Source organism: Periophthalmus magnuspinnatus, chromosome 13 (assembly GCF_009829125.3).
Source record: "Periophthalmus magnuspinnatus isolate fPerMag1 chromosome 13, fPerMag1.2.pri, whole genome shotgun sequence".
Classification (NCBI taxonomy): Eukaryota; Metazoa; Chordata; class Actinopteri; order Gobiiformes; family Gobiidae; genus Periophthalmus; species Periophthalmus magnuspinnatus.
In genome coordinates this window covers 30,873,633-30,899,166 of record NC_047138.1, presented here as the reverse complement: position 1 = coordinate 30,899,166, position 25,534 = coordinate 30,873,633, and the positions used below count along the sequence as shown (strand labels likewise).

Below are 25,534 nucleotides of genomic sequence, written 5' to 3'. Positions count from 1 at the left end.
TATGTATTTTTATATATCATATTTAAATCCTCTAATAGTTCAGTTTATTGATTTATTTTAACAGGGAAAAGAACAGATGCTTTACGACAGATTTAACTAAAGTCAGTTTCTGTTTGCAGTTGCCGGGCAGATTACAAACAGCTAAAACACATCCAAGTATTCATCAAACCACATAATCTCCTGTTCTTTCATTTAAAAACATCACACTCCACGTTTTCACATTTAAAACGTCTCAAATACTAAGTCGAAAAGTCACCAGCCTTCGCCTTGTTGAAAAATATTTAGTAGTTATTTCACTTTTTCCTTTTACTACATAATTCCATATATGTTGCTTTATGTATTTGATGTCTTCTTCCGATGTCTTTCTAAAAATAGAGAGTTGAAAAAAAAAAAAAAAAACACTGAAGGAGAGGGTGTGTCCAAACTTTTGGATGGTCGTGTTTGTTACCTAGCAACCAAAATGTAAACAAAGGCCAAAACCAGCAGTCTAAATTACACAATAGTTATGATTAAACTATCCATTCATCCAATTTCTTCCGCTTATCCGGGGCCAGGTCGCGGGGGCAGGATTAAACTATTAAAAATAAAAGACAACACCTTTATTTAGTTTCAACTGTCAGAAAAATGCCTTCGGTTGATGACATGAGTAACTCAGAGCTACTTCCTGTATTTTCCAACTTTTTGTTTTCTACTTTTCTTCACAAACTGCCTCTTAAACAAATGTAAAACTAATAAATATTCATCGCCAAACCAAACCAGAATTGGAAAAATATATGAATGTGTCTGTCTCCATAGACTGTGCAATGAAGCTCGTCGAGGCTAGCAGTTATAGCGGCTAATTTGGAGCCGAATTCCACATTTGAAATTCCGACTGAGAGTGTCACAGCAACCAAAGAGCCAATCCGGAGCGAAGTTGTCGAAGGTAACGCCCCTTCCCGCCCGAAATGCTGGTTTAGCAGGGAGTGAGCACAATCAAACCTGTTGCTAACGCTAACCGGGGCGACCTCGGGGAAAGACGGCGCCTGATTTGTCTGTTATTAACGTTCATATCTTGATTTACAGACACAAAAGCGAAATAAAAAAACGCAGGATCACGTAAAGCGGGTTAATACCAACATTTTAGCGCACATGATCACTTCCTATTTAAAACGTGACAGCTAGCGCGTTAGCTACGTCTGTTTACACATACTGTCTCCGCTCTAACCGGGCTCTGTCGTCTCTCTCCGTTTGTGCTGAGCAGAACGGGGCAGTGCCAGTCTAAGGTCAAGGCTCTGGGATTTTCAACACGACACATGTTTTCTGCATTAGAGGATTCGCCAAACCATCAAACGCTGCCTGTCTGCGTGTGTGTGTCTACAAACTGGCAACAAGGACACGGCAAAAACGCACAATATCCATCTCATCTATCTGTGCGAGCTCAATTCCGCCGTGGTGTTTGAGGCTCTGCGACTTAAAAGCTTCACGATGTAACTTTCCGGAGGGGAGGGTCTGTTTGACTCACCTGCTCGTCTGTTTTGTGTTTATTCCATTACTCATTCTCTCCATTTCGGCGACAGTTATCCTCGCAGTACTCGCTCAAATTAGTGTCTAGTTTCGATGCCAATTTTAGCGTTGATTAGCGTCTGATTTTTTGATACTTTTGACAACCCCAAACTGGATCAGAAATACCGTAAATGTTTGAGTTCTCACGATTACACTGCGACTTTAATAATCGTACTTATCAGTTACTCAGATAATGGTACCCTCGCTACTCTGAACCCGGTCTGTTGTCATCCCTGTGTTTGTCCCTGGAAACCATCAAGCTGGAGCGGTCGGTCTCTGCCGCGGCCGCACACTTCCTTATTTCATTTGCCCTCGCAGACACAGAGCTGGAGATGTTCTGGACTAAACGCGACGAGTGGGAGAAGCAGGCGCGCACGGGCTGCAGGCGCCGGCCCCGTTTCAAACACATTTCAGGTCATTAGGACGCGCCGCTGCAGGGACCGGGGTCAGGGCGCGTTTGTGGAGAGTAAACATGTGGGGAACGGAGAGATAAACCCGTAAAACCACACCGGGGTTTGACGATATGGAGCAATAAAAAAATAAATAAATGGATTAAGGATGGGTGATGTATCGATTTGTTGGGATTGTTACTATTGAGACAAAATGAAACAGACGTCAGATGGAGAAGAGGAGCAGAGGAGCAGAGGAGAGGGTCAGAGGAGCAGAGGGAGAGGATCAGAGGAGCAGAGGGAGAGGGTCAGAGGAGCAGAGGGAGAGGGTCAGAGGAGCAGAGGAGAGGGTCAGAGGAGGAGAGGAGAGGGTCAGAGGAGGAGAGGAGGACAGGAGAGGGTCAGATAGAGAAGAAGATGCAGAGGAGAGGGTCAGAGGAGCAGAGGAGAGGGTCAGAGGAGCAGAGGAGAGGAGCAGAGGAGAGGGTCAGAGGAGCAGAGGAGAGGAGCAGAGGAGAGGAGCAGAGGAGAGGGTCAGAGGAGCAGAGGAGAGGGTCAGAGGAGGAGAGGGTCAGAGGAGAGGGTCAGAGGAGCAGAGGAGAGGGTCAGAGGAGCAGAGCAGAGGGTCAGAGGAGCAGAGCAGAGGGTCAGAGGAGCAGAGGAGAGGGTCAGAGGAGCAGAGGAGAAGGTCAGAGGAGCAGAGGAGAGGGTCAGAGGAGCAGAGGATTCACTGTGGACACACAGTGATGTCACGATACAAAAATTCCAAAACTCTGATACTAAGGAACAGACTCGATAATTGACACCAATTCCGATACCACGGTGACAATAAAAACGCTCTTTCTTTAGACGATATACTGAGATTTTCAACATTAAACGGTAGAATTAGCTTTAGCATCGATTAAATATCAGATTTTCCATTCTTTTCACAACCCTAAAACCTACCCCTGTAATCTTTCTCAGGACATAGCAACGTTAAGACTCACTACGACGCCATAAAATTCCCAAAAATCCCAGTATCACCCCACATTCCCTCCGACGTGTTTGTTTGTCCTTTGTTTTTTTAGGAGGGACAGGTGTCTCTCGTGATCCGGCTTCACTCGCGTCTGTGACTCAGCCTTAGTCAGTGTAGCTCACAGCGCACGCATGACAAAACTTAAAAAAAAAAAAAAACAAGTCTGACTTTTCCGCTTTGATCCCTCTTATTATTAACAGCAGATCAGATCCAGATGTCGAATTTGTGACATGAAAAAGACCAAACACCAGTCGCCAGTTATGGACAGTTTTATCATAAGAAAGAGCTGTTCAAACTTTAAGGGCCTGTCAAAATGATGTGTTCTTTTTTTTTTCTGTAGTAAAACGCAATAATCCGGCGAGTTGACAGCTCGAATCAGCCACAATCGGACGTCTAGCGGGCAACACGACTTTAAGTTTTATATGAAAGTAGGCCAGTCACGATAACACGTTTTATCGCTATGGAGATATACTGCGATAAACGGTGATACTGAAACTGCTTTGTACCACCGATACAATTCAAGTACAGCAAGATAAATGAGTAAAACTGAAGCATTTTTACATAACGCAGCAGAAAGAAGCGATAGTTAGCCATAGCGTCGACTTATTCAACTCTCCACAGCTCTAATTTTGGCGTATTATAACAAAAATAACACAAATCTTCCCAATTTTGCTATGAAAAAGTCCCCAGGATAAATATTGAGCCCCAAAATGTCGATTTACCGATTATATGAAAGTCTGGTTATGTGTATTTGTTTAAAACTATAGTGTATAGTCAATTTTGATATCGTTTTCGATCATAAAAACGCGCTTTATTTAGCCAAAAGAATGTCATTTTCAACATTAAATTGTAGTACTTTCTTTTATCTTACCATCTGGTCTTGTCGCAAAAGAAAAATAGAACGTGCCGACTCAAACCCAAAGCAAAACAAAGAAAACAAAGAGAACAGTGGGGCTAGCCGGGGATGCTAAAAGCTGTGAAATCACTCTTCAGGGGCTTGAATGACTAAGGGGCTAAGAACTAATGATTATGATTCAGTGTGGACTTTCAGACACAACTCAAGAAACACAAGAAAATATCGGAGAACGAAGTAAGGACGTCGCAGTGGGCGTGTGGCGGCGGAGCGGGGATGGGACGATAAACCGTAATATTGTTTGTGGTGATAAAAAACGTAGAACAAAAATCGTTCATGGGACATTTCATATAATCGTGAGAATCGCCAACAAAGATGATCGCCATTGTACCACCAGAATAAGCAGGAAAAAAAAACTTAACCACAGGGGCGTCGACGGGAGGGGGGGCAAAAGGGTCTGTTGTCCCGGGCCCCAGGGTTTTAGGGGGCCCAGAATTGTGAGACTTCCCCAAATTCTGTCGAGGGCCCTGCCAGATTGTAATTGTTTTCACTGATAACAAAGTACAATTACATAACAGTTGTTTAAACATGGAACTATTCATATCCAGAACATTTTAAAACTTTAATCTTTATCGTGATATAATCGTTAATCACAATTATTTCGGTCACAATAATCGCAACACAAAGTTTCAGTATCGCCCCTTGTCTACGGTGGAGGTTAAACGGGGGTAAATCGGCAAAATGGTGTCTTGAAAATAAGCAAATCAAAAATGAATCACTCCAAATAAAACTTCGGGAGAGTAAACGGCGAAGGGAAACGGCTTTGAAACGTCAATTTTGCAGATTTAAGACTCCAACAACTTCATGGTCAATTCTAATCATTTTGTCCATCATCTTCAAAGAGATTCTGACTGACAAAGTACCATCTAAAACACCACAGGGCCGTGCGTTTTCGCCGCAGGGCCATAAATATGACTGATTTTAAACGGATTTAGCTGGACTCACCCGGACGACCCCGCGCTCTTGCACACCCCCAGCAGAGGCCTCTTGTCGGAGAAGCTATCCGTCTTCACAGGGCCTGGAGACGAGACGCAGAAGACAAAAGTAATGACATTTAAAACACAAAGACGTCTTTCTGAACACACACACACACACTCGGACCACACGTACTGCGCCGCCATGACAGGAAGTACTCATCCAATTACTACTCCTGCGATGGAACTTGGGTAAGCTTTGAAGAACAATTTGGAGGTTTGTACAAACGTCGCCGAATACAACGTAAAATTAAAGTTGTTGAAATATAAAATGACACCGTAAGTAAAGTACAGATACCTAAAAATTCTACTGAAGTACATTTTACATTGTGTACTTTTATTTTTACTTCACTACATTTGACAGCAGTATCTGTACTTTCTACTTCACTACATTTTTCAACAGGACTGACAAGTAAAAAGTACTTTTCATATGATTTGAGGGGTTATTTTTACCGTGTTTGTGGAAAAATCCTGCCTTAAGTTTTCAAGTTCAAGCTTCGGCTTTGAGCAAAACAAAAAAACAAAAAATAAATACACAAAATTCATAAGAAAAACTAAGAAATTGATTTGTTTTGTTACTGTTGACCAAAATATGTCTCATTTTTAATCTATATAAATACATTTAACACTTAAACAAAACTTGTGTGAAATACTTTTATTTTTACTCTTTAAGTACATTTTTAAACCGATACTTAAACACATTTTACTTTCCTTTAGACAGTATATATATAAATGGACATAGCCACCGCGTTCCAAATGGAAAGTGATCATGGGCACGTTTCCGGTTCTGGAAACTGAATTGGACTCTGGCTCCAATTCACTTTCTATTGAAAAAAACGTGCCTCCTCTCTCTGTACCTGCTGCTGTCAGACTCGTCATTTTGGTCTTAAATGTTCGTATTAACCCTCTACATGATCATGTTCGGGTTCAGTTTCTTTTTAGTTATTTTATTTTTATTTATTTATTTTTTATTTTATTTAATTGTTTTTTTAGAATTTCTTTTTTTTTTAAGTTTTTTTTTTCCTTTTAGTTTTTAATTTTTGATTTTATTTTAAAGTTTAGGTTAAAAGTTTAATTCCCTTTTTTTGTTATACAGGTTTTTGTTTTTTTGTTTTTGTTATTTTGAGTTTGTTTTTTAGTTATTTAGTTATTATACATTTTTTTGTTATTTTAAGTTTTTTTTTGTTTGTTTTGTTTTCTTAATTTTTTTGTTATTTGGATTTTTTTTTATTTTTTTTTATTTTGAGTTGTTGGTTTTTTGTTTTGGGTTTTTTTGTTTTGTTTTTTTTGGGCTATTTTGAGTTTTTTTGTGTCCTCTCTCTGTCTCTGCTGCTGTCAGACTCGTCATTTTGGTCTTAAATGTTCGTATTAACCCTCTACATGATCCTGGGTTTTTTTATTTTGTCTGTAAATTTAGACATGAACATTAATAACAGACAAATCAGGCGACTTTTTTCCCCCGACGTCACTCCCGCTAGCGTTAGCAACAGGTTTGATTGACAGCGTTGCTAATTGTAGTCATAATAATAATCACCATCATCATCATAAACGAGAAAACATGGATTTCTATATTTTTTATTTTCAATATTCCACATACTGTTCAGTCCAATTTTGTTCATCTGGGCTCGAACCAAAACAGGACGAAAACTGTAAAAGCCTCAGATACTTAATATTAAACATATACGATGTAAAACTGCCCCTGCCGTTTCATAAATAAATCATAAAACAGGATAGAGATAATGAGATCTGGGCCATAGCGTGGAACAATAGCGGCTACAGTGTGACGAAGGCTAATGCTAATGACGTCCAACCTGCCTGACCTCAGCAGGAAAGAACACGGCCCACTGGATTACATGCTTTTCTGTTTCTTCAATGCTTAGATGTTACTACGGAGACGACGGAACAAAGATCATTTTGGAGCCATCGGAAGTCCAAAAGTTCACACAGGGGATAACGAAGGAATTATTTGGATTTATTTACCACATTTCCTACATGTTTTAGTCTCTGTTTTTAGAAATTTTTGGGACGACTGGTCTTTTAACGCAACTCCCCACATTGAAATCGCTATTGATGCTTCGCAGTGGCATCGCGCTGGGGCGAACTACATCTATGTCTATGGCAGAATGTTCAGCAGTTACCGTGGGGGCCAAAATTTACGCAGCCAAGTTTTTGGATTGTCTGAAAACTCAAGAAAAAAAAAAAAGCACAAAATGGATTTAAACGGCTCATTTTCAGGAGCCTGTGATCGATACGAGAGTTCGTTGTCCTATGTACGCGTTTAATTTTCAACAAAAGGGCGAAAGTGGCTAACTGAAAAACTGTCGGCTAACGCTAGCTAGCATGTCACTGTAATACTATTTGTTCAGCAGCGCAAAATTAGCTCACCTGCTTTAATTCCATTTAAGTAACGAACGTCAGATTGCGTTAAAACAAAACTCCGGTTAAAGTCTAGCTCGAGTAACAGAGCTTCAGACAGAGCAGTGCCTCCAGTTAGGCCCAGGGAACGTTGATGACATCAGCTGTAAAGTATCAATTCTTGCCTTGAACACAGCTCTATTTTCTGTGTGTTTTCTCGGAGACAAAATGGCCCCTCATGTGTCGGGGAAGTCTGCCTCTGCTGCTTGTTAATGTGGTTAGCTTTCATCCATTTCCAGGCCTCTCCTCTCTCCAAATGTGTTCATTGTTTGTGGTTGAAATGTGCTGAGAGACGAGGCCGTAGACGAAGCAAAACAGCGAATTCTGTGAGTGTTAAAAGCTGGAAACAATGGGGGAATGTAGGAAGTTTGTAGGATACCTGCTGAGAAGCGACTGGAACGGATCAAATACAGTAGACGTTATGAAATGGACGTTTGAGGGGATTCTGTTAGGACACACAGTGCGCGCAATTTATTTTTGCAGCTTTGATCCCTCATCAAAAACATATCTGGAGTTTCATTTTTTCACTTTCACCCTCGTCTCATTAATCATGTTTCCAAAGTCGTCTTGCTCAGAAACCACAAATTAAAAAAAAAATATCCTGGATTGTTGCGTCATAGGTAAAAGCAGTTTTTAAAGAGGGTAATACAAAATTGACTTTTTGGAACTTTCTGCCGTGTTATAACATTGTTCCCTCGTCATAAACATGTCCGGAGAGGTTTAAGATGTCATCCATGCATGTTTCAGTAATCTAGCGATCTCTCCCGAGCCCTATTCAAACCCTCCTTACGGATTTAGCATTTTGTTTAATGTGTCGTTTTCTGCAAATTTTGTATTTTCAAAACAATAAAAGGTAACGTGGTGATCTAAATATGTTATGTGTTAGCAATTAAGATGCCATATAAGTAAAATACCCTCTCTTTTAAGTCCATAAATCATCCACAAACTCTTTTTTTTTTTTTTTGCAATGGTTCAGTAGATGGCGTGCTAACACCAAATCCAAGTAATGAAATAATGTATATTTTCTACACATATTTTAAAATGAAACTTCAAAACAAAAGCACATTTAAAGGATTATAACACTACAAATTATGCATCAGTGTCTAAGTATTCTAACTTGTAGGATTAGACTTTGAATGAAACTTTTTTATTGAATTGTTCCCAAAGAAAAACATAACGTTGCATTTGACCCATACTTCAGTGATGCTGCCGGGTGCACTATACTATCTCCAAACCTTGAGCATATATACTTTTGTTATTATGTGCTTGTCAGAATTGTCCAGTCACTCATCAAAAAACATATCTGGAGTTTAATTAATCATGTTTACAAGGTTGTTTTGCTCAGAAATCGCAAATTTAAAAAAAAATGTCCTGGATTGTTGCGTCATAGGTAAAGGCAGTTTTTAAGGAGGGTTATACAAAGCCCATTTAAAACCCATAATAAAGTACGCCGGATTGTATCGCGGTGTAAAAATACTTACTGATATGAGGCGCAGGCAGGATCCGGGCCGTTCGGACAGGACCATGACGAACTGAGAACAGCTCCTGAGCTTCACCTGCCAACTGAGAAATATAAACAGATTAGACAAGTCAAATTACAGGCACATCAAAGCAACACACACAAAAATACATGAAACAGTTTTGAAAGATTTAAGTGGGTTTTCTGCGTCAAAAAGCAAAAAAAACCAAAACAAAATGGTTTATTGGCTCAAGCCCGCGACGGTTACCCTGGCTTGCCTGCGTTGGTTACCCGGGCGACCTGTCTTGCGAGCCCCGCGCCTCCTCCTGCGGCGGCATTTGGGCAGAGCGAGGTCAGTGAACAAAAGAACAAGACTTTCTGAGTAAGGGCATTTTACAAGAATCTCCAAACTGACAAAAGTCATTTTATCAGCTCCATCTGAATGAAATATTGACGCACTTTTATTTCAACTTCTGTCAAATTCTGTGTGACTGGAGGCAAAATGAAGAAGACAATACACTTTGATTAATGAACGGACTTCAGATCAGTCACATGTTTCTGAGTGTTTTGTTATTTACCAAACACATTTTGCATTGAACACCTTTTGTTTTTTCTTTTTGTACCGTGGAAGAACATGGTGAGTCAGAAATTCCACATACTTTACAGAGGTCATGAGGGTCACAACTTCAGGGAGCCTAAAGAAAACTCCTTTTCACAAAAAAAAAAATAGAAAACACAACACAAAGAAAAAACAAAGAAAGAAAGAAAAAAACAATTAAAGAACAAAATCTGTGCCTACAATTTACTGAGTGTGAGAATATCCTCCCAAAGCTGCTGTTTGGATGTGAACATTCTCCTTCTCACCTTCTCAAAGTCTAGTCATGGGACTTTAACGCCTGCGCTGGTTACCCCGGCGACCTGCTCTGAGTAAAGGTATTTTACAACAAAAATCTCTTCTACTATTTATATTACAGAAGCATAAACTGTAAAGACGTGGACTGAGTGTGACATGAAGCTCATCGAGGCTAGAGCAGGTGTAGCGGCTAATCTGGAATTCTGGGAGCGACCTCGAGGAAAGAAGTCGCCCGATTTGTCCGTTATTAATGTTCATATCTTGATTTACCGACACAATAGTGAAATTTAACCCCAGGATCATGTAGAGGGTTAATACGAACATTTAAGACCAAAATGGCGAGAGAGGGGACACAGTTTTTACATAGAAAGTGAATTGGAGCCGGAAGTGCGCCCATGATCACTCGCTATGATACTCAAATTAGCCGCCATAACTGCTCGAGCCTCGATGAGCTTCACGTGACTGGAGCCAAACGCTACGCTGACGTCACACTCACTCAGTCCACGTCTTTATTCAGGCTACGGCCCCAACCAAATCATTTTGAAAACTAATTAAAAAGTGTCCTATCTGTCGTGAGTTTTTAAGAGCGCTGAAGCACCATGATGTGTGAGGATGTGCATTTGATCTGAGATTGTAGGAAAGACTCTCACTGGGTTAAACTTGAACCATGTGGAGATGTGAAGTGGTTTGAATTGTGGCATCATCGCGGTTAAAGTAACAGCCAAACCATAAAGACTACCAGCTTCAGCGTAACCGGGGAAATGGCACTTTACAGGCTCCCAGAATAAAAAAAACACAAAAAATGCAACTGCACTTTAAAGCCACAGTGTAACCTTTAGCCAAAATAAGGAAATAATACAACAAAAAAACATGATTTCTTCTTTTTTTTTTCCGTTTGAATTTTTTTAATTTTTACTGCACGGAAAATCTTGAAAAATACGTGTCCTTACTGTGAGCGAGCTTGCATCTCCACAAACCTGACTCCTATTTGGCCCTGCTTGTTTGTTTGACTGGAAATGCTGTTTCTTTGGTCATAATATTCCACAGTATGGCTTAAAAACATATCAATCGCCATGGAGAGCATTCGGAAATATGATTTTAACTTTATATTTACATAATCATCAGGTCATGTTCCACCTCCAGAAAGTTACACACTGTACCTTTAACTAAACCAATGCACATTCATATTTTTTTGTTTTTTGTTTTAATTTTTGAAGAACTTCATTTTGACTTTATGGTTTGTTCATTGTAAAATTTCAGGACTAAACCGAAACTAAACCAGGACTAAACCAAAACTAAATCAGGACTAAACCAGGACTAAACCAGGACTAAAACAGGGCTGAACCAGGACTAAACCGAAACTAGACCAGGACTAAACCAGGACTAAACCAGGACTAAAGCAGGACTAAACCAGGACTAAAGCAGGGCTAAACCACAGCTAAACCAGGACTAAACCAAGACTAAATCGGGACTAAACCAAAACTAAACCAGAACTACACCAGGACTAAACCAAAACTTTACCAAGACTAAACCAGCAACTAAACCAAAGACAAAACGAGAGACTAATCCAGGACTGATGATCAGGTCATTCCATATAATTTCAAGGCGACTTCAAATTTCAGATTATAGTAGTAAACATAGTGATTAGTTTTGTAGTAGTAGTAGAAACAGAAGTAAAATTAATTGTCCAAACCTCAATATTCCATTTTTTAAAAGTAGAAAAACCTAAATTCATACAGCCGTTCTTTCACACCCGCTTAAAACCCCCATTTAGAGCTTAACAACAAGAGGTTACGACCATTACCACAGATTTTGACTTTTGAACCGTTAGCCTTTTATTTAAATATTTTAAAAAACGCATCGGTAAAGTGCTCTAAAGTCCAAAGTCTACATGCGCATTTGCTGCTGTTTTAGGTCACTGTTGTTGTTTTTTAATAGCATTGTTCTAAGCGCGGCGTGTCCCACTTTCTCCGTTACTTCCTAAGCGTTAAATAACTGTAAACCCACATTATCACTATCGCCCGGCTCTGTAATCTTTTTGTTTTAAGTCCTTAAACCCATCTGAGGGGCTCATCGCTCTTTTGCGCAATTAGTAAGCTTCGGAAAGTGGCGGATTTCTGGCATTTTCCTACATTTTTGTTCTTACTCAAAGTGCTGTAGGATTAACACGCTAGCGGGGTTATGCAAGCAAAGATAGCATGGGCCGTCTATAGAACCAAATGGACCAAAGCATAATGGAATTTGCAGATTACAAAGAAACAGGGACGGGTGGGAGGTTAATGCTTGCTCTTTTTGCGTTACAAGGCTAAAAAGATCCAACGCCATCGCTATTACATTAGTGCCGTGTGCAATATGGCAAATTGATTCGTGTTTTTTTTCCCGTTCAGCCATCATAATATTCATTTCATTTGTGGTTTGTGTTGCATGCGGTTTCTGGGATGTGGAGTGTTTTAATCTGCAGATGTGGCGTTGTAAGCTGCGAATAGAGCCGGAGCAGAGGTACGGGACATATGGGGCACGCTTCAGAGGGGCTGTGCGGGGGGATTGGGTAGTAACAGGTGTCCGGACTGGTCTGTCGGAGCGGGCGGTGGACCATAGAAAGACCGTACAGGGATGTAACGCAGCGTAATCCCAAAAGTGTCACGGGCTGTCATCTCCTCTGACTAAATATATTGTTTTGTTGCATCAGCTGAAAAGAAGGAAACTACAAAGACCATGATCCTTTGCTCCGCTTCAGTGCAGTCAACATGGAGTAATAGTGTTTTTAATATATCAGAAATTAAGGCACGAAAAAGCAGAAAAATTCACCTATAACTGAACATTTCGTCTTCAAAGTTGATGTGTTAAGTCTGTGAGTCGAAGTCAGAGCAAAACTGGGCACTTTGGAGACACAATTGCACTTTATGATCTGGTAACTATCATTTTTACACACACCTGCACCGGTCTTTAATGTTTTATATGGACTTTTACACTTTCCTATGCCTGGTTTACCCCCCGGTTTAGTCCCCAGTTTAGACCCTGTTTTAGACCCCGTTTTACTCCCCAAGTTAGTCCCCAGTTTAGACCCTGGTGGTTCAGACCCCGGTTCAGACTCCGGTTTAGACCCCGGTTTAGACTCCGGTTTAGACCCCGGTTTAGACTCCGGTTTAGACCCCGGTTTAGACTCCGGTTTAGACTCCGGTTTAGACTCCGGTTTAGACTCCGGTTTAGACTCCGGTTTAGACTCCGGTTTAGACTCCGGTTTAGACTCCGGTTTAGACTCCGGTTTAGACTCCGTTTCAGCCCAAGTTTAGTCCCGGTTTAGCCCTGGTTTAGCCCTGAATTAGTGCTGAATTAGCCCTGAATTAGCCCTGAATTAGCACTGAATTAGTCCTGAATTAGTACTGTATTAGTGCTGAATTAGCCCTGAATTATCCCTCAGTTTGCGCTGAATTAGTTCTGAAATTGTCCTGAATTAGGGCTGAATTAGTGCTGAATTAGTCCTGAATTAGTGCTGAATTTGTCCTGAATTAGGGCTGAATTAGTGCTGAATTAGTCCTGAAATAGAGCTGAATTAGTCCTGAATTAGTGCTGAATTAGTCCTGAATTAGTGCTGAATTAGTCCTGAATTAGTGCTGAATTAGTCCTGAATTAGTGCTGAATTAGTCCTGAATTAGGGCTGAATTAGTGCTGAATTAGTGCTGAAATAGAGCTGAATTAGTGCTGAATTAGTCCTGAATTAGTGCTGAATTGGTGCTGAATTAGTCCTGAATTCGTCCTGTCCTCCTGTGGGGTGTTGTAAAGTTCAAAGTTCACGGATAACCGCACATTCGCTTACACTATCAAATGTTTAATTCAATTCAATTATTATTTCATTATATTCCATTCGATTTTTGTCTGAAACGCCACTTTACTCTTGGCTCGTGTCATAAAAGTCTACATAAAGATTAGTCAACAGCAAATGGCTCCCTAAATTTCAAATCCACGACGCCGCCTTGAGCCTAACCTGAAGTGACAGCTGCTCCTGCTTCACCAAACGCCCCGACTGAAGCTGTGAAAGTCAAACACAGTCTACAGGATTCAGGCTGATCTCTATGGCACATTGGGTAGCATGAATATTTAAAAACACACACCTCCAGTTATAATCCATATTTCATCACCTCTCTCACCAAACCTGAGATTACTAATTCAAACATGGCCTCCTGAAGCACCGCGCTGTCACTTTAACACATGTGCAGGGGGAAAATGCACCGGTGTGATGTTCACCAACGACTCGGCTCTTTACGTGTTCCTTTACGGGGAACGGCTCGATCCGGATCTCATTTTTTTTAAAAGAGCCGAAGCTTTTTGTTTGTAATTTGCATGGATTTTTACACAGATTAACGCTGAACCAACACGAGAATCAGCAGAGAAGCAGAGCAGGCGACGCGAGTGAGAGATCTGTGCAGAAAAAAAACATAAGTGGGATAATACCAGTTAGTTATTATGAATATTACAAATGAGTATTAAAAATGATCATGAATTATTACTGCTAATTATTATTATTAGTAGTAGTAGTATTAGTATGGAAAATTAATTATTATTATTTATTGTGGTTATTGTTATTATTTATTACTGCATTTTTTATTTTATTTATTATTGCAAATTATTTTTATTTATTATTGCAAATTATTTTTATTATTTATTAATGCAAATGACAATGATAATGATGATTATTATTATTTTATTATCATTATTATTTTTTATTTTAAATTTTTTTTTGCAACTTTTTACTTTGATTTTCATATTTCCAATGGGCAAACAAACTCTCACTTCCAGTTTGAACATTTTAAACATGTTTTAAACGCCACGGTCATTTCTCTCTGTGATTAGTTTGTGGATAAAATGAGTTCTCACTTTGGCTCCTAAATAAACAGTAAAAGAGCCAGTGTTTTGAACGGCTCTTTCAAAAGGAACCTATCCACAAAAGGAGCCGAAAGTCCCGTCACTAGAGAAATGATTCCTCTCGTCTGCGTTACACGGCGTTCGAAAAACCTTTGGAAAGTGGCCCCTGTGCGAAGCTGTGTTCTTGTGAATGTAGAGGGCCATTACTGTAGGTGTGAGCTGTGCATATGTCACAAACACGTCCTCCACACTCGCGGCGCCGAGCGAGAGAGCCAGAGAGCTTATTTAAAACACTCTGGAAAATACAAGGCCCAAATGTGGAGTAAATGTTTGAATGAGAGACAAACAGAGCGCTGGGTGTGAGGCGTGAGGCGTGGGAAAGATGCTAACGCACGTTTTAACCACAGACTGGAGATATAAATGGACATAGCTAACCTGTTAGCCTAACCGCCGCGTTCAAAATAAGAAGTGTTCATGGGCACGTTTCTGGCTCCAATTCACTTTCTATTGAAAAAACGTCTCCTCTCTCTGTCCCTGCGTCTGTCAGACTCATTTTGGTCTTAAATGTTCAGATTAACCCTCTACATGATCCTGTTCAGGTTCAGTTTTTTTAAAAGTTATTTTATTTCTTAAGTTTTTTTGTTAGGTTCTTTTTGTTTTGTTTTGTTGGTTTTTTTAGGGTTTTTTTTTGTTTTTTGTTTTTTAAGTTTAGGTTTAAAAGTTTCTTTTTTTTAATACAGGTTTTTTTTTTTTAGTTATTTTGAGTTTTTGGTTTTTATTTTGTTATTTTGAGAGGTTTTTTAGTTATTTTTATGATACTTTTTTTGTTATTTTGATTGATTTTTTAAAGTTTATTTTCTTAATTTTTTTGTTATTTGGAGTAGTTTTTTTTTTTTCTTGTTTTTAGTAATTTTGAGGGTTTTTTTTTGTTTTTTGTGTCCTCTCTCTGTCTCTGCTGCTTCAGACTCATTTTGGTCTTAAATGTTCGTATTAACCCTCTACATGATCCTGGGGTTTTTATTTCACTTTTGTGTCTGTAAATCAAGATCTGAACATTAATAACAGACAAATCAGGCGCCTCCTTTCCCCGAGGTCGCTCCTGTTAGCGTTAGCAACAGGTTTGATTGACAGCGTTGCTAAGTGCCTGCTCAAAATTTTCAATCTGAATTGAACAGTTGCGGTGGAAGTGCTTCATTTTGTTACTTAAAAGTATAGATACCAGGGCAAAAGACAGTCAAGTAAAAGTAAAAGTATCACATGAAAAAATGAAAGTACCTGTTTAAAAATGTACTTAAAGAGGAAAAAGTAAGTATTTTGCGCAGATTTTCAGTCGTACGAATCTTCAAATGTGGTGATTTTGATACAAATTTGAGCTGAGTTTCGTTCAACAGAAACAACTGAATCCATCGTTTTTTTTTCTTTCTGTTTTTATTTGTTTATTTCTGTTTGTTCAAATTATGAACGAGTTAAAAATAAACCCTCAGACTTTTCAGCAAGTGTCAAAGTATAATAAAAAATAGAAAGTACAGATACTGCTCTCAAATGTAGTGAAGTAAAAGTAAAAAGTATCCACTGTAAAATGTACTTAAGTAAAGTACAGATACCTCAAATGTATATATGGAACATAACGAAGTAAAAGTAATAAAGTACTGAACCCATCACTGGACCTGGTGTTTTGTGAGCTGTTTCTTTAAGGGACTTTCTATTAAAAAAACACAGAAAAAACCCAATAAACTTTGTCTCTATTCTTAAACGTCGCACTTTTAAACTCATTTCTCCTCTTTTTGTTTTATTTTGAATATTTCGATGCTTCTCAAGGCGCGTTTCGCAGTTTCACTTTGGCCCAGGTCACCCCTGATAAACACATTTTGATTTCTATAGTTTTTTTTTTTGTTAAATAAAGGTTAATAAATACGTTTCAAATATGCATTATAATAATAATAATAATACATTTTATTTGTTAGGCGCCTTTCAAGGCTCTCAAGGTCGCCGTACACATATACACACATACACAATACAAATAGAACAATGTAAAATGATTAAAAATACATTTAAAAACAAATATAGATTAAAAGACAGAGCAGTTATGGTCAGAGTGGTCAGGATGAGAAGGCCTTTCTAAACAGATAAGTTTTGAGTTTAGATTTGAAGTGTGGGAGTGAGTGTGTGTTGCGGAGGTCGTGAGGGAGGGAGTTCCAGAGCTGGGGAGCAGAGCAGCTGAAGGCTCTGCTCCCCATAGTGACAAGACGGGCAGGAGGGACAGTGAGGTGCAGGGAAGAGGAGGAGCGGAGGGAGCAGGCGGGTGTGGAGATGTGAAAGAGGTCAGACAGGTATGGAGGGGCCAGGTTGTGGAGAGCTTTGTATGTGAGGAGTATGATTTTGTAGTGTATGCGGTGCGTGATGGGGAGCCAGTGGAGCTGTTGCAGGACAGGTGTGATGTGGTGATGGGAGGGTGTGTGTGTGATAATGCGGGCAGCTGAGTTTTGGACCAGTTGGAGTTTATGGAGTGATTTCTGTGGGAGTCCGAACAAAAGAGAATTGCAATAATCAATACGAGAAGTGACCAGGCTATGGATGAGGATGGCGGTGGTGTGTGGGGTGAGTGAGGGACGGAGGCGGTGGATGTTTCTGATGTGGAAATAGGCGGACCGGGTGATGTTGTTGATATGGGAGGTGAAGGAAAGTGTCGAGGATGACACCCAGACTCTTTACCTGAGGGGAGGGGGAGATAGAGGAGCCATCAATAGATATGGAAAAAGGATTTATTTTGCTAAGGGTGGATTTGGTGCCGACAAGTAAGAGTTCTGTTTTATTGCCGTTAAGTTTGAGGAAGTTTGAGGTGAACCAGGTTTGTATTTCTGTGAGGCAGTCTGTCAGGGAAGAGGGTGGAAGTGTAGAGTTGGGTTTACTGGAAATGTAGAGCTGGGTGTCATCCGCGTAACAGTGAAAGTGAATGTGGTGTTTTCTAAAGATGGAACCAAGGGGGAGAAGATAGATTAGAAAGAGCAGAGGACCGAGGACAGAACCCTGAGGAACACCTGATGTGACAGGGAAGGGGTGTGAGGTGAATGACTTGAGCTGAATAAACTGAGAGCGATCTGAGAGGTAGGAGTGGAACCAGGAGAGGGGAGTACCAGAGACACCAATGGAGGAAAGTCTGTCAAGGAGGATGGAGTGTGAAATGGTGTCAAATGCTGCACTGAGATCTAGCAGGAGGAGGATGGAGAGTGAACCATCTATACCACTATAATTTCCACCAATGAAATTATAGTCTTTACAATCATAACACTGGGCTTTTCTCTGTCCGTACACAAGGGGGCGAGGATCCTAGGCCGCTACATTAACACTTCAATGTAAATCTGTACGTTGCTTCGGCCAAACCCAGTTCTTTTCTGGTTGTAATTGAAACAGTTTGAAAAAAAATATTGCTTTGCTTTTGTTATTTTCAATCAAACAACAAAAAAAACGTTACTTAATTCATACAAAATGTTTCATGAATATTAACGGAGGTTGCGACCTTCATAAAAAGCCCTTTATTTTAGTCCTAATGCGACATTATTTCAGCTCCACTGTTTAAACACAGATAGACGGAAGTGCGTTATTCGTCCCACAGACTGTATAAAGACGTGGAAAGAGTGATCAGCTCCGGTCAAACGAAGCGCATCGAGGCTAACAGTTATAGCGGCTAACTAGGAGCCGAGTTTGATATTGGGAATTCCGACTGCGAGTATCATAGCAACAAAAGAGCCAATCAGGAGCGAGGCTGTTGAAGTTAAACGCCCCTTCCTTCCTGTTCGCGCCGCTGGTTTAACAGGGAGCAGGCGCCTAGCAACGCTGTCAATCAAACCTGTCGCTAACGCTAGCCGGTGCGACCTCAGAGAAACACGGCGCCTGATTTGTCTGTTTTTAATGTTCAGATCTTGATTTACAGACACAAAAGTGAAACAAAAACCCCAGGATGATGTAGAGGCAGGAAGTGCATCCATGATCACTTCCTGTTTGTAGCGCGGCGGCTAACAGGTTAGCTCTGGCCATTTATATAAACAGTCTGTGGATCGTCCCCTGATTTACACTGTTTTTAATATTGTTTTTTAATACGTTTTTGTTATTATTATCACATTATATCCACACAACTCCCGTTCACATGTGTTTTACGTATTTTGTGTTCAAACGTCAGACTTGTAAGTTCTTTTTCTGGAGTTGTTTTTGGTTGTTTGGATGTAAAAAAAGGAAGTAGAGTTTGTGTGAAACCTGAGCACGACTGTGGCACATTTGGTCAGAGTGACACGTAAACAGAGACTTAGTGTAGAATAAGGTTTATTTATCGAGAATAAGTTTTAAATTTCGTCTTTTTGAAACGTGAGCCCCATTAATCCCCGAGATCAGATGTGAGCTTTGTATTTTGTTTAGTCTGGTTTCGTAGTTGAAGTAAATTTACATACACATCTTCTCATTCTATCTATTTTCTAATTTATTTATTTATTTAATACCTTATCTCTGCTGATCCCCAATATTAACAGATACCAGTGCAGAAATTTAAAACAGCATTTATTTCCTTTAAACTAAAATAATAAGATGAAACTGCTCCAAATGTGTTATGTAGCCGATACTTATGCCTCAAGTTACCACAGAACAACTTTATTTAAACATTATGAGACTTTCTGGGCCAAGTGCAACCTGCAAAGAGTCTCATCATTACATCAGTTTAAACGTCCAACCAGGATATCGACTCAGTGATATGTGAAAGTCGATATCTGATCCAGCAAATGTTTCCGTATTGGTGCATTCCTAAAATGTTTACTCCTGAAACGTTTACTCCTAAAATGTTTACTCCTAAAATGTTTACTCCTAAAACATTTACTCCTGAAACGTTTACTCTTCACATGTTTACTCCTTCTAAAACGTTTACTCCTAAAATGTTTACTCCTGAAACGTTTACTCTTCACATGTTTACTCCTAAAACGTTTACTCCTAAAACGTTTACTCCTAAAACGTTTACTCCTAAAACGTTTACTCCTAAAACGTTTACTCCTAAAATGTTTACTCCTAAAATGTTTACTCCTAAAACATTTACTCCTGAAACGTTTACTCTTCACATGTTTACTCCTTCTAAAACGTTTACTCTTCACATGTTTACTCCTTCTAAAACGTTTACTCCTAAAATGTTTACTCCTGAAACGTTTACTCTTCACATGTTTACTCCTAAAACGTTTACTCCTAAAACGTTTACTCCTAAAACGTTTACTCCTAAAACGTTTACTCTTCACATGTTTACTCCTTGTAAAATGTTCACTCCCAAAATGTTTACTCCTTCTAAAACATTTACTCCTAAAACGTTTACTCTTCACATGTTTACTCCTAAAACGTTTACTCCTAAAACGTTTACTCCTAAAACGTTTACTCCTAAAACGTTTACTCCTAAAACGTTTACTCCTAAAACGTTTACTCTTCACATGTTTACTCCTTCTAAAATGTTCACTTCTAAAATGTTTACTCCTAAAAAGTTTACTACTAAAATATTTACTAGTAAAATGTTTAATACTAAAATGTTTACTCCTAAAATGTTTACTCCTAAACGTTTACTCCTAAATGTTTACTCCTAAAATGTTTACTCCTAATCATTTACTCCTCTCTACATTTCTACATTTCCAGACACATACATCAAACAGACATCAAATATAAAATGCAAAATACCTCAACTAAATATTTTTATGTATCTGTTTTCAGTGGTGAAAGGTACTGAAGTACACATAGTACTGTACTTACGTACAATTATTAGGTACTTGTTCTTTACTTAAGTACATTTTACAGTGGATACTTTTTATTTTTAGTTCACTACATTTGTAACTGGACTGAAACGCAAAAGTACTTTTCTTATGATTTGAGGGGTTATTTTTTCCATGTTTGTGGAAAAATAAAGAAATATTAAATAAATAAACATAAATAAATAAATAAATAAATAAATAAATACACAAAATTCATAAGAAAGAAATTAGTTCATATTCTGTCTGATCAAAATATAAATCATTTTGAATCAATATCTCTACATTTACACATTAATAAATTAAAAGCACTTGTCTGAAGTACTTCTACTCTTAAAGTACATTTTTAAACAATTACTTTAATACTTTTATTCACGCAGATTTTTTCACGTGATCCTTTTACTTAAATAACAGCACTGAGACCATCACCCGCCGCTGTGTAGTTCATAGTTTATAGTTTATCTCCGTATTCCTCAGCGTGTCTTTACTTTGTGGACGTCGCTCCAAACCCTCGTCCTCGTCCCACTCGGCTCCGCGATAAAGTCCCTGAGATGGTCTCCCCGTCCCGGCCGTGCCACGTCAGGGTCCTTTAGTGGGACGCCAAAACAAAAAGTGAAACGCCAAACGTGGAACGCGGGGATCAAAGCGGAGGAAGGCTCTTTTTTTTTTTCCTAAAATCTAAAACAGTTATTTTGTCGGGAGTTATTTTGAGTTTGTCTTGCGTTTGCTGCGTTCCACATGTGCCACTCATAGTTTTGATGCTTGAGTGAGAATCTACAACGTAAATAAACACAGAGATAATGAAAAAGTGTGTCCAAACGCTTGACAGGTCGTGTATAATAAAAGTGAAGAATGGGGCTAAATGGTGAAATACAGTAGTTTCAGCAAAGTGATGCAAAGGGTAATGTCGCCCCCTTGTGACCAAAGTTATACCACCAGACCACATGTGTTTAGTTTGAGTAAATCCAACAGCAATACAACCTAAAAAATAATAAAATATATCTGCTATTGTCAATATTTTTGTTATTTAACTGTTTAGATTTTGAACTATGTCCTTTATGAGAGAATACATTAAATTATTGAGGTATAGTGATGAGTTTAGTCCATTTTGGGTTTGATTTTGTGGTCTGTGGCTCCCTCTAGTGGCAGTGACGGTCATGACACTGCGCCAGGACATGGACTGTTGCTTCACGTGTCACGATGTTGTCTATTTTTATCTATTTTGTTGTTTTTTTTGTTTTAGTGGGTTGACGTTGCCACATCGCCCTCGTGCAAATCTCTATTCTTAGATATTTAGGTCTAAAGAAAGAGGAGCGCGTGTGTCAACAAGTCTGGAATATGGAACGGACGAGAGCAATATCAGAAAAAATAAATAGATAAAAAAATAAATAATAAATAAATAAAAACTATAATAATAATAATAATAATAATAATAATAATAATAATAATAATAATAATAACAATGATAATAAAAATAATAATGAAGATAATAATAATCATAATAATCATAATAATAATAATAATGATAATAATAATAATAATAAAGTATAACTAAATATATAAATAAATAAATAAAATAATAATAGTAACCAACATTAAATTGATGCCATTAATGCACTAAACATTTATAATCACTCCTGCTCCTGTTTTTTTAATGTTTTTTGTAGGACTAATCCACAGCAAAACCAGGTCTAAAGTAGAACTAAACCAGAACTAAACCAGGACAAAATTATAACTAAATAAATAAAACAAAAATAAATAAAATTACATAAAATTAAATAATAAGCAAGACATTAGTTTTACATTAAACTGGTGCCACTAATGCACTTTAATAATCTGGTGATAAACATTTATAATGACACCTGCTCCTGTTTTTAATGTTTTAAATGGAGCTATGTAGTTGTTTTTTGTAGGTTTAAACCACGACAAAACCAGGACTAAACCAGCACAAAATTATAACTAATTGAATAAAATTAAAATAAATAAAATTAAATAATAAGCAAGACATTAGTTTTACATTAAACTGGTGATACTAATGCTCTTTAATAATCTGGTGATAAACATTTATATTGACGTCTGCTCCTGTTTTTATTTTTTCAAACACTGTTTTTAATGGAGTTGTGCAGTTGTTTTTTTGGATTAGTTTGTTTATTTAGTTTCTTTTTGTTTGTATTGTTCTGTACTTTAAACAGTACACTCATGAAAAAGAGTTTTGTCCTCTCTTTGTGCTCTCGCGGTAGAAATAAAATAAGAATAAGAAGATAAAACATGAATAACGATCTGACTCGGTTTGGTCATAGTTAAAGCTTAGACCTGTCACATTTTGAAGGAAGATAAATCACTACAGACAAATGTCACAATAAAGGATAATACTGAAACTACTTAATGCCACTGATTAAAATTTAAATAATGCAATTTTTAAACAGACTGGTTCATTAAAAGACACGAACTGCAACAAATAAACAGCAGAATGTGACAATAATTAGCCATAAAAGAGACATATTCAACTCTCCACAGCTCAAATCTTATAATAATACATAATAATACAACAAAAATACCCCAAATCTACCCATTGTTGCAAAGAAAAAGAACTCAAGATAAATACTGAGGCCCAAAATGTGTAGCTCCAGATTTACTGTATATATTTATTATATTTATTTATTATATTTACTTATATACTGAAGTCGATACAGTGATTATGGACGAGTAAAGAGACGGTTTAGAGTGAATGAAGTATGATTGAACAGACGGACTAAACCAGGACTAAAACAGGACTAAAACAGGACTAAACCAGGACTAAAACAGGACTAAAACAGGACTAAAACAGGACTGAACCAGGACTAAAACAGGACTAAAACAGGACAGAACCAGGACAGAACCAGGACAGAACCAGGACTAAACCAGGACTGAACCAGGACTGAAGCAGGACTGAACCAGGACAGAACCAGGACAGAACCAGGACAGAACCAGGACAGAACCAGGATGAAACGAAGACTAAACCAGGACTAAACCAGGACTAAACAAGGTCTGAACCAGGACTGAACCAGGACTGAACCAGGACTGAACCAGGACTGAACCAGGACAGAACCAGGACAGAACCAGGATGAAACGAAGACTAAACCAGGACTAAACAAGGTCTGAACCAGGACAGAACCAGGACTGAACCAGGACTGAACCAGGACTAAAACAGGACTAAAACAGAACTAAATCAAGACTGAACCAGGACTGAACCAGGACTAAAACAGGACTGAACCAGGACGAAACCAGGACTAAACCAAGACTGAACCAGGACTAAACCAAGACTGAACCAGGACTGAACCAGGACTGAACCAGGACTGAACCAGGACTGAACCAGGACTAAACCAGGACTAAACCAGGACTAAACCAGGACTAAAGCAGGTCAAGATTGCAACTACTAGCAATGACAACATAAACAAGAGATCGTTATGATTAGACTGACACAAATAAAAAACACCTTTATTTAGTTCAATTCCTTGTGTTTTGGATGGAGTTTTTGTGTGATGACAGGGGCACGGGGAATTCTGTTTCACAACTCAGAGCTACATCCTGTATTTTTTAACTTTTCTTCATCAACGTTTTTTTCCCCAAACCGCCACTATACCTGATGTAAAACTCTGATAATATTTGGCACAGGTACAATCCACCAAACCAAGTCAAAATGATAAAAACATGAAAACCCGCTGTATGACGTTTTGACTTTATACACAGTGACGTAGAGACTTACAGACACGCTCCAGATCTGCAGCCCGTCCGTGTATCCAATCATGAGGCACAGAGGAGGCTCCGTGGTCCCGCTGTGCATCTCCATGAACTCCGGGTTACGCGCCGTGTCTGTGAAGTGGGGGATACCGTTCAGTGACTGGTAAAGTGCAAATATGACCCATCACTTGCTTTTAAATGTTGAATAACACCGATAGTACAATCAAAAAAGTAAACCTTCATCTTTCCCCCATCTGTAACTCCATCCTCAGACCCAAAGCAAACAAAGGAAACAAAGAGAAAAATGGAGCGAGCCAGGATGCTAATAGGTGTGGAAAAAAACATTAAGAGCTGAATGAATATGCCAAGTATGACTCAAGCACAGTGCACACTTTGTTGGCTCGGTCTTTTGAGCTAAACTAACTGATACTATAAATAAAAGCTGTTTACAGTTTCAGAGTCGTTAGCGCCTCCTTCAGACAGATATAAGGCAGTGTCCAGCAGAAATCTGACCAGAACTGAAGAAGCGGCTTGGACGAGCAGCAAAACGTCTTCACTCCTACAACTTTTTGTCCAACTGACAGATTTTACTTTTGGATTTCACAGTAAAAAGTAAACCAAAAACAGCAGCTGTACCTAAGAGTAATAACCTCAGTTGAGTGATTTAATAGGTTTTCTTCTTCCCACTCCTTTTCGAGCTTATATAAGAACAAATTTGTGAAATGTGCTTTAAGTGAACCTGATATATGTGCTCGAAATAAATAAATAAATGAAATAAATAAATGAAATGGACCTTTTCAGTAAGATATATTCTTGCGTGAGTTTACAAGAATCGATCTTGTTTGGCTCCAGCTGAAGAATTATTTTAATAGATTATTTTCCGGGAGGCAGGACGACAGCGCCATCTGCAGTCTGACTTCTTCAAGACCGTATTGCAGCAGGTGTGTGAGAGTTAAAAGCCCCCTCTTGTCTCTTAATCCAGCGACGGTGTTTGTTGTATGAACCGGGACGACGGGGGCCTTTTTTCTCTCACACACCCGGGAGACTGTCCTGAAGAAGTCTGACTGCAGATGGCGCTGTCGTCCTGCCTCTACCGGGAAAAAGACCAAACCTTCCCAAAAAATTTGTTTAACAGCTGACCGGACACGTCGCAGCAACATCACGTGACCACTGTGAGGCGCTAGTGAGCAGTCCAAACTGTCAGATGAAACCAAACTAAACCTTGTTCTGGAAAAATAATCTGTTAAAATAAATCAACAGAAGACTCGTTGGACTATCCAGCTGAAGCGTTCCTTGTGTTAGGTCCAGACTGACCAATCACAGGGCAGCGCTGTTGTTTGGGCAGAAGCCAGCGCCAAACAAACAAAAACGTACATCCAGACGCCGTCAAACGTACTTATTTAAGCAGAGATAGAGAGGGAAGTGCTTTGTGCATTTGTGGAGGAAAAGATGTCTGCGCTTTTTTCTCTCAACTGGATTTAACTAAAGTTTGATTTTCGTCTTGTTCCGCTGTTGTGACGCTTCGACCAACCAGAGTGAAGTCTTCGTTTGAACGCTTTGATCATTGGTTCAGCGAGAGTCGTCCCAGATTAAACTCAGTTCGTAGGGCTGCACGTATCAGTCTGATCA

General features: G+C 38.9%; 1 protein-coding gene across 1 annotated transcript in view; it reads right to left on the bottom strand.

Annotated features, from left to right (window-relative positions):
* Window positions 1-25,534, bottom strand: part of bcas3 (BCAS3 microtubule associated cell migration factor) — a 223,165-nt gene that overhangs the window by 193,608 nt on the left and 4,023 nt on the right. Inside the window, exons 5-7 of the mRNA XM_033976611.2 lie at window positions 23,931-24,037; window positions 8,730-8,811; window positions 4,805-4,877 (exon numbers count right to left, since the gene is read on the bottom strand). Of these exons, the coding sequence (XP_033832502.1) occupies window positions 4,805-4,877; window positions 8,730-8,811; window positions 23,931-24,037 (262 nt within the window). The remainder of the gene's footprint in view (window positions 1-4,804; window positions 4,878-8,729; window positions 8,812-23,930; window positions 24,038-25,534) is intronic.